At 42.8% G+C, this 16,046-nt stretch overlaps 1 protein-coding gene across 2 annotated transcripts; it reads left to right on the top strand.

Annotated features, from left to right (window-relative positions):
• Positions 1-624: 624 nt before the first annotated feature.
• Positions 625-12,451, top strand: FUS (FUS RNA binding protein). 2 transcript variants are annotated; one of them, XM_035134551.3, is made up of 15 exons: positions 625-698; positions 2,710-2,734; positions 3,888-4,042; positions 4,414-4,555; positions 4,854-5,047; positions 5,273-5,480; positions 7,137-7,174; positions 8,602-8,634; positions 9,072-9,181; positions 9,751-9,880; positions 10,120-10,236; positions 11,071-11,206; positions 11,303-11,391; positions 11,579-11,726; positions 12,155-12,451. In XM_035134551.3, exons 1-15 carry the CDS (start codon positions 686-688, stop codon positions 12,192-12,194), a joined length of 1,578 nt encoding a protein of 525 aa, XP_034990442.1. In that variant the 5' UTR covers positions 625-685; the 3' UTR covers positions 12,195-12,451. The 2 variants fall into 2 exon arrangements, with proteins under 2 accessions (XP_034990442.1, XP_034990441.1); XM_035134550.3 differs by having other exon boundaries at positions 4,851-5,047.
• Positions 12,452-16,046: the final 3,595 nt, after the last annotated feature.

Here is a 16,046-nt window from a genome sequence, read left to right as displayed (position 1 = left end):
TTGCTACTGGACAATTTTTTATTTTAGAATTATAGTGGGTGACACAAGGCTTTGTGGAATAGAGTTCTCATCACCAGATCTAAGTGTGGGATCTAGTTCATGGAAGGATTATTATTACAGTAAATCTCTAAGGCTTTACAACACTCTTCCCCCACTTTTTTTAAAAGCTGGAACAGACGGCTCAATAAAATGCATTTATTCTATCCTGAACCCCCCTCTCCTCCCCCCTCGTTTGTTAATTTGGTTGCTTCCAGTTTCCCTCCGTAATCTCACGCCCACGCTGCAGTCTGGACTGTACCATTCTCGGGCAGCAGGGGAGGCCAGTGGCACACATAAGCAGGGACCCCAACGACATTCCTTTGGAAGTCCGTTTCATTGCAACCGCCGTCCCTTAATTCCTAAACAGGCGGGCTCACACATATCCTAAATGTAAAAGAGACACCTCGGTAGTCGAAGGCATGGTTACGACGAGAAGCGTAGGAGTCCTGCATTTTATATATATATCTCCACAAAAGAAACGCCTGTTCTTCTTTCTCTCTCCCCCCCTCTTGCGATGTGACATGGTGCAGCCCAGAGGAAACGGGAGGGGGAGGGTATATTTGGGGCAAAGGGTGGGGGCGGGAAAGAGAGACGAGGCTGCTGCTACGTAGGCCGTTCGAGGAGCGAAGCTTAGAGGGCTGCAGCCATGGCATCCAACGGTGAGAAGGGCCTCGCGGGAAGGGAGTTCGCAGTGGAGGGCGTTGGGCGCGTTTCAACCGGGGTCACAACAGGGGGAACGGGAAACTCCCCGCAGCCTTTGCTTTCTTTCCTCCAGGGGAGCTAAGTTTTTGGTCCTCGTGGCTGTGCAGACGATGGGGAACGGGAGGCCGATTTATGTTTAAAAGGGTTTAACCTGAGGGTTTAAAAGGGAATGTGAAGGGGGAGCAGACTTAGTGGTTGGTTCTGGCATGTTAAGTGCGAAATGGAAATTGAAGGAGGAGCTGCGTTTTTGTCTTGGGTTATTTTCGCCTCCTGACGAGACTCGGGGGCTTCCTTCCTAGGGGCTTGGGTGGGTTTCAGGCTAAATCTCCGATAGGGAAATCACTGCACGTGGCAGGTGAAGGGGAACGGGGCTTTTGCGTGGATTTTTAATTCTTGCAGTTCCAGGGTAGGAGGCGAAATGTCTGTCTTCTCCCGTCAGTGGGGTAGGAATGGTGGGCGGAGGGTTCTCCGGCCTCCCCCGTCTGCTTTAGACAAAAGTTCTAGAAGACCCTTTTTAAATGGAGGCTTCGAGGTTTTCGTTCCAAAAATAACGGGGTGGCGATAAAGTCGAGGGCAAAAGGTGGACGTTATTGTAGAAGTGGTGCCGGATGAAAAGCGGGCCCGCCATCTAGAGAGCAGGAAGGGCCTCTTTCTTTCCTCCACCCCGCGCCGCAATCTCTAAACTGCGCAGTTTGCCGCCATTTTGTGATAGCGTGAGAACTAGGAAGCCGGGGAAGAGGCGGACGGGGTTTCCTAGTCAGACACCAGGGGCACGGAGAGGTTAGGCCGTTATGTAGCTGCGCATGCGCGCGGTCGTCCCCTGAGCTGCTCGGGGGACGGGGGCCATATGGGCAGTGGAAAAATCCAGTCTGACGTGATGGTCGGCGGAGCAAGGTTTATTGGAGGTGGGGGCGGTAAAAATTGCGATCACGCATGCGCTTTTCCGCCTAGGCGAGAAACGCGTACGTTGTTGCGCGTGCGTGTGAGGCTTGCCTTTGCCGCAGTGTTACATCCGGGTGTTTTCCCCTACCCCCCCCCCCAAGCCGCCTGCCGCTATCATTCGTTAGTTCAAACGTCAGTCGCCCGCGTACTCCACTGCCACTCGCTCGCCCAGGGAGCGCCCGCCCCCCCTTAAAATCTCGGGTTTAGGTCCTATAAGGACCAGGCTGCTCTGTTTGTAACAATCCGGCGTCATAACAAACTCGTGTCAGTTTTCTTTCCCTCCGTACTGACCATGGAATTACATTGACTCTTTAACCATCACTTAAACTAGGTTTTTTGGATGGGGAAAAATTGAATTATTGCTGTGAAATCCCTGGGGGAAGGGGAATATATACACATTTTTTTTCTGATGACACCACAACTTCCTCCTGCCCACATGATTGGGTTTTGTTATTAATTTTTGGGTTTTTCTTAGCTGCTGGTTTTGATTATTGTGAACATTCCTGAAAATAAGGCAACAGTGGCATAAATGTAACTAAGTAATAAGTGCTTCGTATGAGAAGTGTCAACGTTCACAGTTGCTATTCATTCCTAATTTTGTCCAACAAAGTTCATGCCTCACAGCCTTGCTTTTTAAAATAGATTCTCTTACCCACAATGAAGCTAGCAAGAGTGTTCCATACATATGTATATTTTGTGCCGTACCCATTGGATAGGTGAACGTGTTACTATGAGAATCTGAACCCTCTCCTTAGTATTTGCCTGAATTCTTGAAAGTTAAAAGTGTGTAGAGAGGCAGGGGTGCACATGCCCCCCCCCTGACACTTTGACTTTCGATTTGAATGGGACTTCTGTGCATGCACATAGTGCGTAGATGCCTGAAGCAAGCATCCATGTATGTCAGTTTTGACAAATGTACCTTATCCAACATCCCACATGAATCATTTCTACTCTGTAGCAGTTAGATAACTTGTGTGGAATCTGCTCTTAAAATAGTTTAAACATTTTTGTTTTGTCCCTCTACAGATTATAGCCAGTCAGCGACACAAAGGTAAATAAACTCTTGTATAATTCATCCTCCATGTATTGCATGTTTATGTCTCTGTAATCTTGAAGTAGGTCATGCTAGTCACCTTTGTAAAAACATGAAGGATGTTAGGGTGCTGTGAGCTATTCCCAGAGGAATAGATAGACAAGATCAGACGTGTGGTTTGATTAAACTTAATTTGCCAATACCAGAAAATCCTAATTTTCAAGTAGTTTTAGTACTGGAAATTTTTTTGGGAAAAAATAACATCTCATGAAGAAGCTGATAAAACACTGCTGTTTCCAAAATTAGAAAAATAGTTAAAATTTGCTGTAGTGTATGCAGACTTTGAAATGGATTACTTTTATCCATTCCCAGGGAAGCTGTAACATCATATTTAAAAGGTTTTGTCTTATTCAGTGTGTATACGTTATAAAACTTTCGTTGCCATCATGGCTAGTAGCCATTGATAGCCTTCTCCAGGAATTTGTCCAATCCCCTTTTAAAGACATCCAAATTTGTGGTCGTTGCTGCCTCTTCCAAGTGCTTTCGTTTATCTGTCCTGAATCTTTCAACATACAGCTTCCTTGGCTGTCCACAAGTTCTGGTGTCAAGAGGAGAAAATTTTTTTCTCTTCATGTCATTCATAACATTATAAACTTCAGTCACATACCTTTTACTTGCCTTTTGTTGAAACTAAAAAAGTAGGCCCGTTTTAAAAACTTGTGGTTTATAGTCACTAAATCCTATACTAGACCCACTGAAATTCATGAACCTAAGTTAGTCATGTTTATTAACTTCAGTGGGTCTACTCTGAATAGAATCGGCATTGGAATTTATTTCTGGCCATTAGTCTTTTGAACAAGGTGAATAAGTACCCCGCGGCCGGCATTGCTGCTACGCCTATCACTATGTCTTATTTTCGGGGTATGGCTTATATTCCTGGAATGCTTAAAAATCCTGCTATGGCTTATTTTATGGCTACGTCTTATTTTCGGAGAAACAGGGTAGTTCAGTCAGATGCCTACCAGTTGACATAGCACACTGGATTTGAAAAGACAGGCGACAATGGTAGTGACGACCTTGATTCTAGTTGGGAATACAAGATTGTGAATTCAGTTTACAGTTTAGTTATATGTTCCTTTGCTGAATTTTTCTCTCTCTTGCTTTTCCTTAGTTATGGGGCCTACCCAACTCCACCCACACAAGGTTATTCTCAGCAAACCAGCCAGCCCTACGGGCAGCAGAGCTATGGTGGTTATGGACAATCAGCAGATACTTCTGGATATGGCCAAAGTAGTTACAGTTCTTCTTACGGCCAGACTCAAAGCTGTGAGTATTGTAGCTTATCTTGTTTTTTGTCCTTGTGACTGTATAGGAAAATATGAGAGGAAATTGGCTAAGCTGTGAAGCACACGTCTTTCTGGAGCTAGGAGGCTGGAAGGAAAACAGTTACTTAAAGTGTCCTTTCCGGACACTGTAATGTGCAGCCTTTTCATTTTGCAATCCTTAAGTAGCAAAAAGGTGACACAAGCACAAGCAGGGATTCGAATCTAGCATGCTCATCTCAGCACTGTTTAATTTGGTCACATCTCGGGATGCATCCGTGTGGTTACATATTATGATTGAAGAACTGATTAGTTATTGCTACACAAATTGCATGCCATTTGAGATTAACAAGAGTGAATTGTTTTTCTGAACAGCTGGCTATGGCACCCAGTCAACACCACAGGCCTACGGCTCATCAACAGGATATGGCAGCAGTCAGACTTCTCAGACGTCCTATGGACAGCAGTCATCCTATCCCAGCTACTCACAACAGCCAGCCAGTTCCACTACTGGAAGGTAATAGTTGAGAAATCCTAAACAACTTCTCATAGCAGGGATAGTGGTGTAAATCTTTATCATAGGCTTTAGGCTGTACTTTTTTAAAAAAAACATTAAATCTCCTGCTGAAATTTGTCTGATCAAACCCCAGGTGTACTCTGCTCTTTAGTCATACAGTCAGCCTGAATTCTTAAGCAGTATTCCGAATGGAATCCTGGAGCTTAAAGTCTCAGCCTTTGTATAAAGCCGGAACAGTATTGTATGGTCTGTGTATTGAACTCTTTGTCCTTCGTTTGTGTCACCTTGAAATCAGCAGTTACGGTACCAGCTCTCAGACCTCTACCTACGGACAACCCCAGAGTGGAGGCTATGGTCAGCAGTCCAGCTATGGCAGCCAACAGCAGAGCAGCTATGGGCAGCAGCCTTCTTACAACCCACCCCAAAGCTACGGCCAGCAGAGTCAGTATGGCAGTGGCAGTAGCAGTGGAGGAGGTGGTGGTGGTAGTGGATGTGAGTACTTTTTCCTTTCCTTTTACCTCCAAAAGCCAAAAATGAGTAATATGAGTCAAATTTCATGCAGTGCTGTCTGTAGAAGCCAATGGCTGCCGCCCAGTGAGAAACAAGGGCATCTGTTGAATCTTCATTCTTTTCCCCCCGCCAAAAAAAATCCAGGCCTCTTCGCTAGCAGAAACTAAGAGCTATTGCTAACACCCTTTTTTATAAAAACTTTCTCAGCTGGTGGCTATGGACAGGATCAGTCTTCCATGAGTGGAGGTGGTAGTGGAGGAGGCTACGGCAGCCAGGATCAAGGAGGATATGGCAGCCAGCAAGACCGCAACCGTGGAAGAGGCAGTGGAGGAGGTGGCGGTGGCGGATACGGTAGAGGTGGCTTTGATCGGAGTGGTGGAAGAGGTGGCAGCAGAGGTGGTCGTGGAGGCATGGGGTAGGTGTCCAGTCTATAGTGGTGGGAGAGGGAGTGGGTTTCTTTAATTAGCATCTCCTAGTACTTTCCATAAAAGCTAACTTCTTCTGGGAGGGTGCAGTGTGTGAACAGCTGAAATATATAGAATTGTTGGTAATCAAGGGTGGGCTACCACCATGTATGCTGCTAGGGGTCAGTGTGTTTTTCTCTATGGGGTGAATCTAAATGGATGTCAAAATGGTTTTTGTTCCTTGTATGCATGTGAAGGAGTTAAAAACTCTTACTTTCTGAAAATCAACCATTGCAGTAACAAGTCTGTGCATGGGGCAAAACAATCGTATTTTCATCTTGTAATTCAGCTTGGATCTGTTGACAACCTCAAAAGGCGCACTTGATATGAACATAATTACTGTTCTTCAAAGGTGAATTATGGTCCTCTTTGAGCAATGTTGCAGTTCCATACAAATATATACAAGAACTTTAGTACTTCTTATGGGGGAAAATCGGTATCTAGAAACTAGGGTTATCCTTCAACCCCCCAGTGTTAACCTGATGAGGTGCACTGAGGGGGCCTGGTTTGTATAGGCTGGTAATTCAAAGGTTATATGAATCTCTTCAGTAAAGAGATTTTGCAAGACAAAGTTTCTATGCAGGTTGTAAGCCAGCTTTCATTGGGCTCATAATGCTGTGGTCTAGCCATGTAATGGGTGCCAATGTAGGCTAAAAGGATGTGTTTTGGTTTTCCCACATAGCAGCTGGACTTTCTGTACTTGTGGTTTATGTGTTGCAAAGCAGTATCCTTAATGTTGTTGGGTGTGCGTTATGCTTCCTTTTTTGTGAAGGGGTGGTTAAAATTGGTATTTGACGAGGCAATGGTTGCTAAGCAACATTGGCTCTGGGCTCCTGTTGACTGGGAGAGATGAAATAGTAGAGAGGTGAGTATAGGTGGGGGCAGCTGAAGTGTTTTTGCTTATGAAAAGTTGTTGATCTGTTAACAATACCTGCACTGTTAACAAATTCTGCATTTTGTGTGCCACAGGTGTGAAAGTCAATGAACTTTAATCAAATCTCCACCTTCCACATGTTAGTTAAGGGTCTGAGGAAGGGAGAGAGATCTTATGGCAGGCAGATAATGCAGTCTTTAGAGCTGAAATAACATACAGTACTATTACGAATATGCTATGATGAGGGAATGGGTTTTTACGTGCTTTCAAAGCAGTTATCTGCATTTAGGGTTGTAAACAACAAAAGCTTTGCAAAAATACAAGGCACAAACTTGAGAAGGGTGAACTGGAATTAACAGCGTGCACGGTATACAATATTTTAAAAACGAGCTTGGTTCACCAATCATGCCAAGAATAGGACGGCAACAAGGAAACCAACATTGTCTCGAAAGCTGCACCACGACGCCTCGTGTAACGTTTCAAGATCGGAAGCAAGAATGACAAAACACTATAGCTGTTTCATATGCAAACCTTCTCAAGGGTGTATTGATCCATTTTTTAAAAAACAACTGCTGAGGGCAAGGAAAAGGTGGAGCAGGTTGTCTGTAGATCTTCAGGAAGAACCAAACAAAAGTGTTGGCCAGCATCTTAATGGATCTGGTGTAGTTTCTAGCAACAAAACTTTTTAGTCGTGGAAAAAAAAGCATCATTATCTTCTAACTTATCTCCTCAGCGGTGGTGAGCGAGGTGGTGGCTTCAATAAATTTGGTGGTAAGTCCAAAGAGTTCAAAAACTTGAACCGCAAAAGTGTATTTCTATATATTATTTTTCGGAGAGACTGATGTTTGTATGCCAAAGAGTTTGAAAAGCCACCGTTTATCAGATAAAAACCTATGGGAGCACCCCCTGTTGTGGCACATATGCCAAAATGGTTGGTTGTATCTGTGGTGTTGACTTCCACATTATGGGGCTTTCTACTCAGCCAAGTTCTTGGTGCCAATACAGTACATTTTGGTTGTATGTTTTGCAACAAGATGGGAGAAAATCAATAATCCAAAAGATGTGTTTTGTGGGAGAATGTGAGAGAGAAAATCACTTTGTAAGTGTTGGTTTTGTTTGTTGTCTCTCCTTTAAAAAACACACGAGAACGTTGGGTTAAAGTGTGTTAATGGAAGTGCATGCAGTCCTGAGGAAACATGGTAAAACAAAGGTTTATGGTACCTTGCTTAAAAAGTTACTGGTACAGGAATCAAGGGAGGGACCGCTCCCTTCAAACTTGGAAGTGTAACTTTGTTTGTATGAAACTCTTAAGAGCTCTTTCACAAATAAGTGGTTTCATGGGCTTCTATTTTAAGAGAGTTTGGTTATAACATTACGAAGTTTCACAAATGGTCATTTTGAACATGATTGTACCAAATCAAAAGAATTGTTTTTAAGGAACCGTTCCCATAGGGTTTGCTGAAAAAGGCTTGGCATGATCAGTAAAACACACTTATATAGGATTGATAATGCATTTGAGACCAGTGTTGGGCATATGCTTTCAAAAATTTAAGATTGGGTCCAATAAAAGGTATCAAAATGGTAAATATATTTATACATATATACACGTGTAGAATATGTTAATAGTAGAGTGGTGATGCAAGTAAATAACCAGATGGTTTCTAAGAACATAAAGCTCTCATTTTTAAAGGGCTTATTCAAAATGTGTACTATGGTGTAAGGTGGTTTGTTCTCTGTGCATAAGTTAAAGTGTCTCGTCTCATGAACCAAATCCAGAATAGATTGCAATGGTGCTGGAGACTTAAAAGACTGAACAAGGGTCAGTAGAAGACTCTGGGTAGCAGTGGCTATAATGTATGCTATAAAATATGTCAAAATAGTGGTTCTCCAATGGTGTTCTGGGTGTGTGTCTGGAGGCCATGTGCCTCCCTGCAGAGCTGCAAAAAATAGGTCTAGTATGACCTGGAGGAAAGAGTTGTAAACTGGGTTTGCAGTAAGCAGTCTTGTAATTAAGACGTGGACCACTTCTGACTGAAGGGGAGTGTTTCTTTTGCACTAAAATGCACCTTGGAACAGCACATGTTCCAACACTGGCCTGTTTCTGATGTGGTCGTGATGGTGGTGCTGATGTGAGAAAACAGGTTGGAAGTTCTCACTCGCTAACTGAATCTCTCCTTCCTTATTTTCATGTGCAAAAGGACCACGGGATCAAGGATCACGCCATGATTCTGGTAAGTGGCTGCAAACCTGAATGTGAAGCTAGTGGGAAAGTATTTCCAGGCTTCCAGTTTGAAGAGAGGGATACAAATGTCAAAGGAAAACCAGAGAAGCCTATGGTGTCCTTAGACTGCTTTTCTAACACTTAAAACCTTTTTTTGCATTACTGTGAACAGCACAGAGTTTAATCAAGTTGCCTTTTAAAAACCCACAAACTTTGTAAACTGCAAAATATATGAAATGTGCAAGATAATGTGCAGATTTGAGTTCTGTTCAACTGAGGTCTTTGGACAGTGTAACCAAAATTTTGTCTCAGTTTGGATAACTGCTTCATGTGGTTCAGTATTCATTGGAGTACAAGTTTGGAACTTTCATTTAGAGGCTGTAGGAAGAACTTTATAAGGAAGCAGAAATTATGATGGAAGATAGAGCTAATTCTCATTCCTTGCAGGTGGCGAGCAGGATAACTCAGACAACAACACCATCTTTGTTCAGGGACTTGGTGAAAACGTAACCATTGAGTCGGTAGCAGATTACTTCAAGCAGATTGGCATCATTAAGGTAAATTGTGCTAGTTATGCCTGTGAGATGATCCCATTACGAATTTTAAAAAGCCTGCACTAGGTAGGATGTACCAATTGGATTTTTTTTTTATTTAAATCAGATTTTTATTGTTTAAATTGGATTTTTAAAATAAAATGCTTTTGGAGGAAACATCTTTCTAAAGATAGTTTTCTATTTAAGTTACATTATAGTCCAAAGGCTATTCATCAGGAAATAAGGATTTGTTTTAAGTTTTTCATGTGTGCTAAAACTCAGTCTAAGTTGTTTTTTTAATCGTTTAACCACATCAGTTAACAAACATGGATACATATGCTTAGTTAAATAAATTGCTTAAATTGTTGTTAATGAAATGATTGTTTTTCTCCTTCCAATAAAGTACAGCAGAAAAGTTGTCCAAATATCAACAGTTAACTTATTAAACCTCACAATAATTTGATAATTATCTGTTTGTATTTCTAATAGTACAACCAAATCAGTAATTTTTGATATAACTGTAAAAACTACTCTGAAAATTTATTATTCCAAAAATCTTTTGTGTGTGTGTGTGTGTGTATTTTTGTAAACAGACAAACAAGAAAACAGGACAGCCTATGATCAACCTGTACACCGATCGCGAGACAGGAAAACTGAAAGGAGAGGCCACTGTTTCCTTTGATGATCCTCCATCTGCAAAGGCTGCCATTGACTGGTTTGATGGTATGGTGCTGACTTTGAATTACTTTTTGGCTGCTGAGGTGGATTTTGAGAGAGTTCCTATGCTTGTACTTGGAAGGCTTCTTTCTGTCTCCACTACTAGGCGGCTTGGGGGAAAAGGATGAGAGATATATAAATTGATGAATAAATATTGAAATTAGAGGAGAGAATAGTGAAATAATAGCCTTCTATCTTTATACTGGGGAAAATTTAATCTTTTCCCCTGCTCTTCTCTTAACCAGGAAAAGAATTCTCCGGCAACCCTATCAAAGTATCATTTGCTACCCGGCGGGCAGACTTCAACAGAGGTGGGGGCGGCGGCAATGGCCGCGGAGGAAGAGGCCGTGGCGGTAGAGGAGGTATATGCCACGTTATTGCTGTGGTTGATAAGTAGTGAAGTGTGTTGCTTGTAGCAGTATTGGCTTTTGTTATACCTGTATTGAGTTTCAGCAAGGGAGGGGGAGGAGGACCAACTTGTGTTGTGCAGCCATTCTGAAATAGGGGGGAGTTGATGTATGGGTCTTGTCTTTGGCGATCACTGGTAGCCGAGTAAGATTGTCTTCCATAAACAATGAGTCCGTAAGTGACTGTGGAGGCCAATTCTGGATCCACATGTCCTTCCACAGTGGGGATATTTGTTTCCAGGCGGGAGTTTATCACAGTGTGGATTTGCCAAGCGTGCCTCCTTCGTAGCACGTTTCTCCCTTGCGTCCTGAGTTCAAGTGTCTTCAAAGTCCATGACACCTTTGGTAAAGGCTGTTCTCCAACTGGAGCACTCGCAAGCCAGTGTTTCCCAGTTGTCAGTGTTTATTCTACATTTTTAAAGATTTGTCTTGAGACAGTCTTTAAACCTCTTTTGTTGACCACCAGCATTACGCTTTCCATTTTTAAGTTCGGAATAGAGTAGTTGCTTTGGAAGACAATCATCAGGCATCCACACAACATGACCAGTCCAACAAAGTTGATGTTGAAGAATCATTGCTTCTACACTGGTGATCTTTGCTTCTTCCAGTACACTGATATTAGTTTGCCTGTCTTCCCAAGTGATGTGTAAAAATTTTCGGAGACAATTGCAGTCTGTATAGGGAAGAAAGGTAACCTAGTATGAGATGTTTATCAGCAAGGAAACATTCTGCAAAAAATCACTTTCACTTGGCTGCTGCCACTGATTTTTACATGGCTCTTTCCTTTAGGACCTATGGGCCGTGGTGGATTTGGTGGCGGCGGAGGTGGCGGCAGCAGCAGTGGTTCCAGCGGGGGCAGCAGGGGGGGCTTCCCCAGTGGAGGAGGTGGTCAGCAACGTGCAGGAGACTGGAAATGCCCCAACCCGTAAGCAGCTCCTTAGTTGTTTAGATATGAAGGTAGAAATGGGGTTAATGACTATTGGAACTCTAAATCATCTGTCTTCCCCAAATGTGTTTTTAGGACATGTGAAAATATGAACTTCTCATGGCGTAATGAATGCAACCAGTGTAAGGCACCAAAGCCAGATGGGCCTGGAGGACCACACATGGGTAAGTTTAAGGTTTTACTTTTCTGTCTGTGTGAAACAAATTACTGTATATCCCTGTGTTCCCTTGCCGGCAGATTCTTTTTGTTCGTCTGTGAGATAGTTTGCCTAATTGGCACAACGGCATCAGTGAGAAAAGCACATTTCTCATGTCAGAACAGTTGCACAATACAAATCTGCTTTTTCCCCAGGGGGTGGATTTGGTGAAGAACGACGCGGGGGCAGAGGAGGCTTTGACAGAGGTGGCTTCCGGGGAGGCAGGGGCGGAGACCGGGGAGGATTCAGAGGCGGAAGAGGCGGAGACAGAGGCAGCTTTGGACCAGGAAAAATGGATTCGAGGTAAAGGTTACTTCAGTGGTGGATGTTGTAAAGGCTCAGGAATAGGAATCTAAGGGTTCTGTTTCTGAGTGAAAGGGGGGGAGGCTGAGGTTGTGACTCGGGTCAGCAAACTTTCAGCAGGGGGCCGGTCCACTGTCCCTCAGACCTTGGGGGGGGGGCGGACTATATTTTTTTGGGGGGTGAACGAATTCCTATGCCCCACAAATAACCCAGAGATGCATTTTAAATAAAAGGACATATTCTACTCACGTAAAAACATGCTGATTCCCAGATCCGGCCCTGGGCCTTAGTTTGCCTACCCATGTTGTGATGGTTGGATCCACTTCCTGGGTTTGCAGCCTAACCTTGCGGCTATTGATAATTATTATATAACAAACAATACAAATATGCAAATTCAAAATGTATACTCTTTCCTGTCTCCTTTGCAGAGGGGACCACAGGCAGGACCGGCGTGAGAGACCCTATTGAGCCTGCATAGGATCCCAGACCATGTGAATTTATAAACTTTTTTATTTTGTATGATGTCCAACTTTGTTGCAAACTTGTGTATTCCTTGCTGCGTTTGTGTACAAACTTTGTATTCCCTTCTATTTTATGTTGACTGTATTTGGAAGTAATCCTATACATTTAAAAGCCAATATGTTTTAGTCATGCATGTATAACTGCTGGGTGGGGTGGGATAGGGCACTTGAATAATAAAGATGTTTTCAGTCAATTCTGAAAAATAACATTGTTTTATTTTACTTTGTAAAAGTAACAAGACTTTAAAAAGCATTGTTTGAAAAGCTTTTGTATTTGTATAAATTTTCCAACTTTAAAACATAATTTTGAAAATGTGAAGTACTATAAAACAAATCTGCACAGTATCTCAACTGTTGTAGTATGAGAGGAGGTTTGCATTCAACTGAAAAACTCACTTTTTGACTCTTGCATTAGTTTTGATTTAGCAAGAAATAGCTAAAAGCATAATCTGTTTAATGGTAGGCATGTGATGTTTAACAACTCACTCTTGAATCATCTGGTAGTGTTTATGAAAGGAGGGTTGTATAGCTGTCCATGCTACTTATTACTCAAGACCAGTAATGTCTGTGAATTGATAAGAGCATGCGAGTGCTTCATTTAATGTGATTTGGTAAATCTCAGTACATAAGCCTTTGCTATTAAGTATTTTTGCATACCAAGGCAGTGGCTGTTCCATGGTGGGTGGAAGTGTTTCACTTCCTTCTCATTTTTAAGAATGCAGCCAAAATTCTTCAATGTGGCGTGCTTAAGAGTCCTTCCCTTGCCATTGTGAGGTTCACATACCTATGGCTTAAGCCTAAATTCATACATAAATAAGCACAAGTCTAGCTACACTGTTAACACTGATGACGCTGACTCAATGTATACACTGCTGTTGATGAAATCTCCATGGAATGCCGTTGAAATGTACGCTATTCATAGTGATTTGGATACAAAAGTCTCAAAAGCATGAGGGGGGAGGCAATTTCCTCTAGTGCTGTTTACTACACACACACACACACACACACACACACACACACACACACACAGAGAGAGAGAGAGAGAGAGATAAGTCGGCCATAATTACAATTGCACTTGACTGTCAGAAACGTGGATATTAAGGCCAAAGCCTTTTTACATCCTCTGTTAAACACTGCTGTTTTGTAGTCTTGAAGTAGCATTGACTGCACTCTACTAAATCCAGCCTTTGCTAAGTTAATTTGGTGTGCAGCTAGCACAGTTCATTAATGCTTTGCATCGCGTAATAGTGTACTTTGACCTTTGTGACTCAAATGAACAGGCAACGAAGCTTGATGCCTAAAGCCAAACTTTTTAAGTCACAAACCAGTCTTTGTATTTTCATTTTGCTTGGTTTTATAACATCTGAGTGGGCTCTACTGGTACTTTGGACACTCATTGACTTTGATAGATTTGTAATCTGGCCTTGACTATGAAGGCTCTTATTGCTAAATTATCTTCCATACAAAAAGCAGCAACAGTGCTCATGCCAGGGAGAAGGCTTTGCTGAAATTACTCTCTGGCATGTTCCTTGTAGGCAGGTTTTGGTGTTGGGTTGAACAATCATGCAAGTCTCAACCTGTCCACTGAAATAGTACAACAGCCCAAGTGCAGCTTTTCCTCAAAAATGGCCTTCACGCTGTCCTTTATCCGTCTTCAGTGGTCCTTTGCTGTTTCATTACCCTCAACTAGGCCCTGTTGTATTAGTGTCCAGCTTCTACTTAAGAGAATGCACACACGTGTGCGCGTGCCTGCGCCTTTCCACTATCCCTACTGGAACATGCATGTAAGAAATCTCAAATTCTGACACGGTTCTGAAACCCTGAACAAGTTATCTATGCTTAAAATGGTTTGTCTTTCTACATGGCACATCAGTGGCCTAACAGGTTCAGCATAGACCATACAAATACAACAGTAGATCTGTTGGGAACTGCCCCCCTCCCCATTGTTTGAATCTGGATGCAAGTGATAACCTCCGTTTTATGATAAGACTTTCTCTGTGTGCAGCTGTTGCCTGGTCATTCCTCCCTGGAGGTGGTTAGCCTTGGGCAGAGCATCCAGCCTTCTGTAAAAGCCACCTTCCCTTAGCCTAGAGACAGCTGCATCTGCCTGAGAACAGATCTGCACAATTAATTGCTTCCGTCTTCCAGGATGGAAAGATGTTAATAGTGATGCCGTGTAAATTAACTACTCAATTACTGGAGGCCACGATGTTCTATAATAGCCTGTTTCCGGCTGTCGGGGAATCCAATCTGCTGTGCGGTCTGCCTTTGGACATTATGTAACAACAGTGGTGATGTCACTTGTCATGTTAACCCTCTGCATTCCACCAATTCCCTTTGTGACTAAGGGTTGAGTAAAGGGGATTTTGGTAATGTAGATGATCTTTTGAGGATTAAGTAGACTCAAAACAACAGGAGCAGGTTGTGGCAATGATCACTGATGTAACAACAGATTGTGGGCTTTAGATCAGATACCTGGGTTCATATACCTGCTTAGGCATGAACCTCAGTTTGTGAGTGAGGGTCAGCTGCAAGTATCTTCAGCCTAAGGTTGCAGACTTTTTTTGAAGAAAGGCAGAACAACAGGTGTCATACACAATACTCTTTAATTTTGGAATTGGCCCAACATTCTAGCTACTACATTTTAAGAGATCAAAGTTGGAACTAGTGATACACAACTCTGGGATGTAGGAGGGATAAGAAAGGGGCCCCACGGTGTGACTTTTAAAAGGGCCAATATTTTGCAGGGCAAGAGGGGATTTGAATGTAATAATACAGCTAAATTCCCTTTGGGACAAATTATCTTGCTGGGCTGAAAACTTTTACAACACACACAAGTTCTGGTTTTCTTCATTTCTGTCTTATGTTCACTCTGGGCATGTACTGTATATAAAACCTTTACTAAGCAAAGTGTCAGAAGAAACTTGGCAGCTTTTGTAATTATTACCCAAAGTTATTCTCCCTTAAGGTACATTCATCTGTCTGGCATGCGGTCTTTGTGCATCCAGGCTTGTAAAACCAGTTTCTAGTGGCTCCTGGAAAAATGTTATTCTTGGCCAAGACCAAGAATGGAGATAAGCACACTAGTCCTGGGGTGAAGGGGAGATATGTTTGTGCTGAAGAACTGGATTTGCCACTTGTACCTTGTGTGGGTTCCTAGCTTTGATCTGGAAAAGGTGATGGGGAGGCAGACACAAGGATCAACTTCATAGGGATGCAGCTGCCTTTGAAGGTAACTACCTTAGACCTGAAAACTCTCCTAATCCCAGGTGTTACTCTTGTAAGGGTGGGTGGTGATGTATGAAGGTACTCTCCCATGTATTCTAATTATGTATGTTCCAAGGCTGCTTGGGCTCAAATCCAACTTTGCCTAATTCTCTTTTAAAACAATCAAAGTTAAACCCACCCAGTGAAGGCTGTGGGCATGATTTCCTGCGTTGCAGGGGGGAGAATGCTGCGTTTTGCTTGCAGGCTTCCCATAGGCCTCTGAGAACAGGATGTTGAACTGCTTTTGACTAGTTCCAGCAGAACTCTGTTCTTAAATTAAGCCACAGTGAACTTTAGCTGAAATAATGCAATCGATTTTAGTCCTTCCACCCCAGAAGTATGCCACCTGTCATTTTGAGTAAAGGCCTCTTGGGAGAGTCTTTTGAGCACTGAAACAACAGTGGGAACTTGGGCCCAGCAAAGTTCAGCCCTGAAAGCCAGACTTCAGTCCTGGAGGTGTAAAACTGAGATAACAGATGTGAGCTGGGAGACTGCATTTCAAATCCTATTGAGTATTTGCAGCATGGCCACC

Source organism: Zootoca vivipara, chromosome 12 (genome assembly GCF_965207765.1).
Source record: "Zootoca vivipara chromosome 12, rZooViv2.hap1.1, whole genome shotgun sequence".
NCBI classification, from domain to species: Eukaryota; Metazoa; Chordata; class Lepidosauria; order Squamata; family Lacertidae; genus Zootoca; species Zootoca vivipara.
The sequence above is the reverse complement of the archived record's forward strand: the minus strand, read 5'-3'. Positions and strand labels throughout refer to the sequence as shown.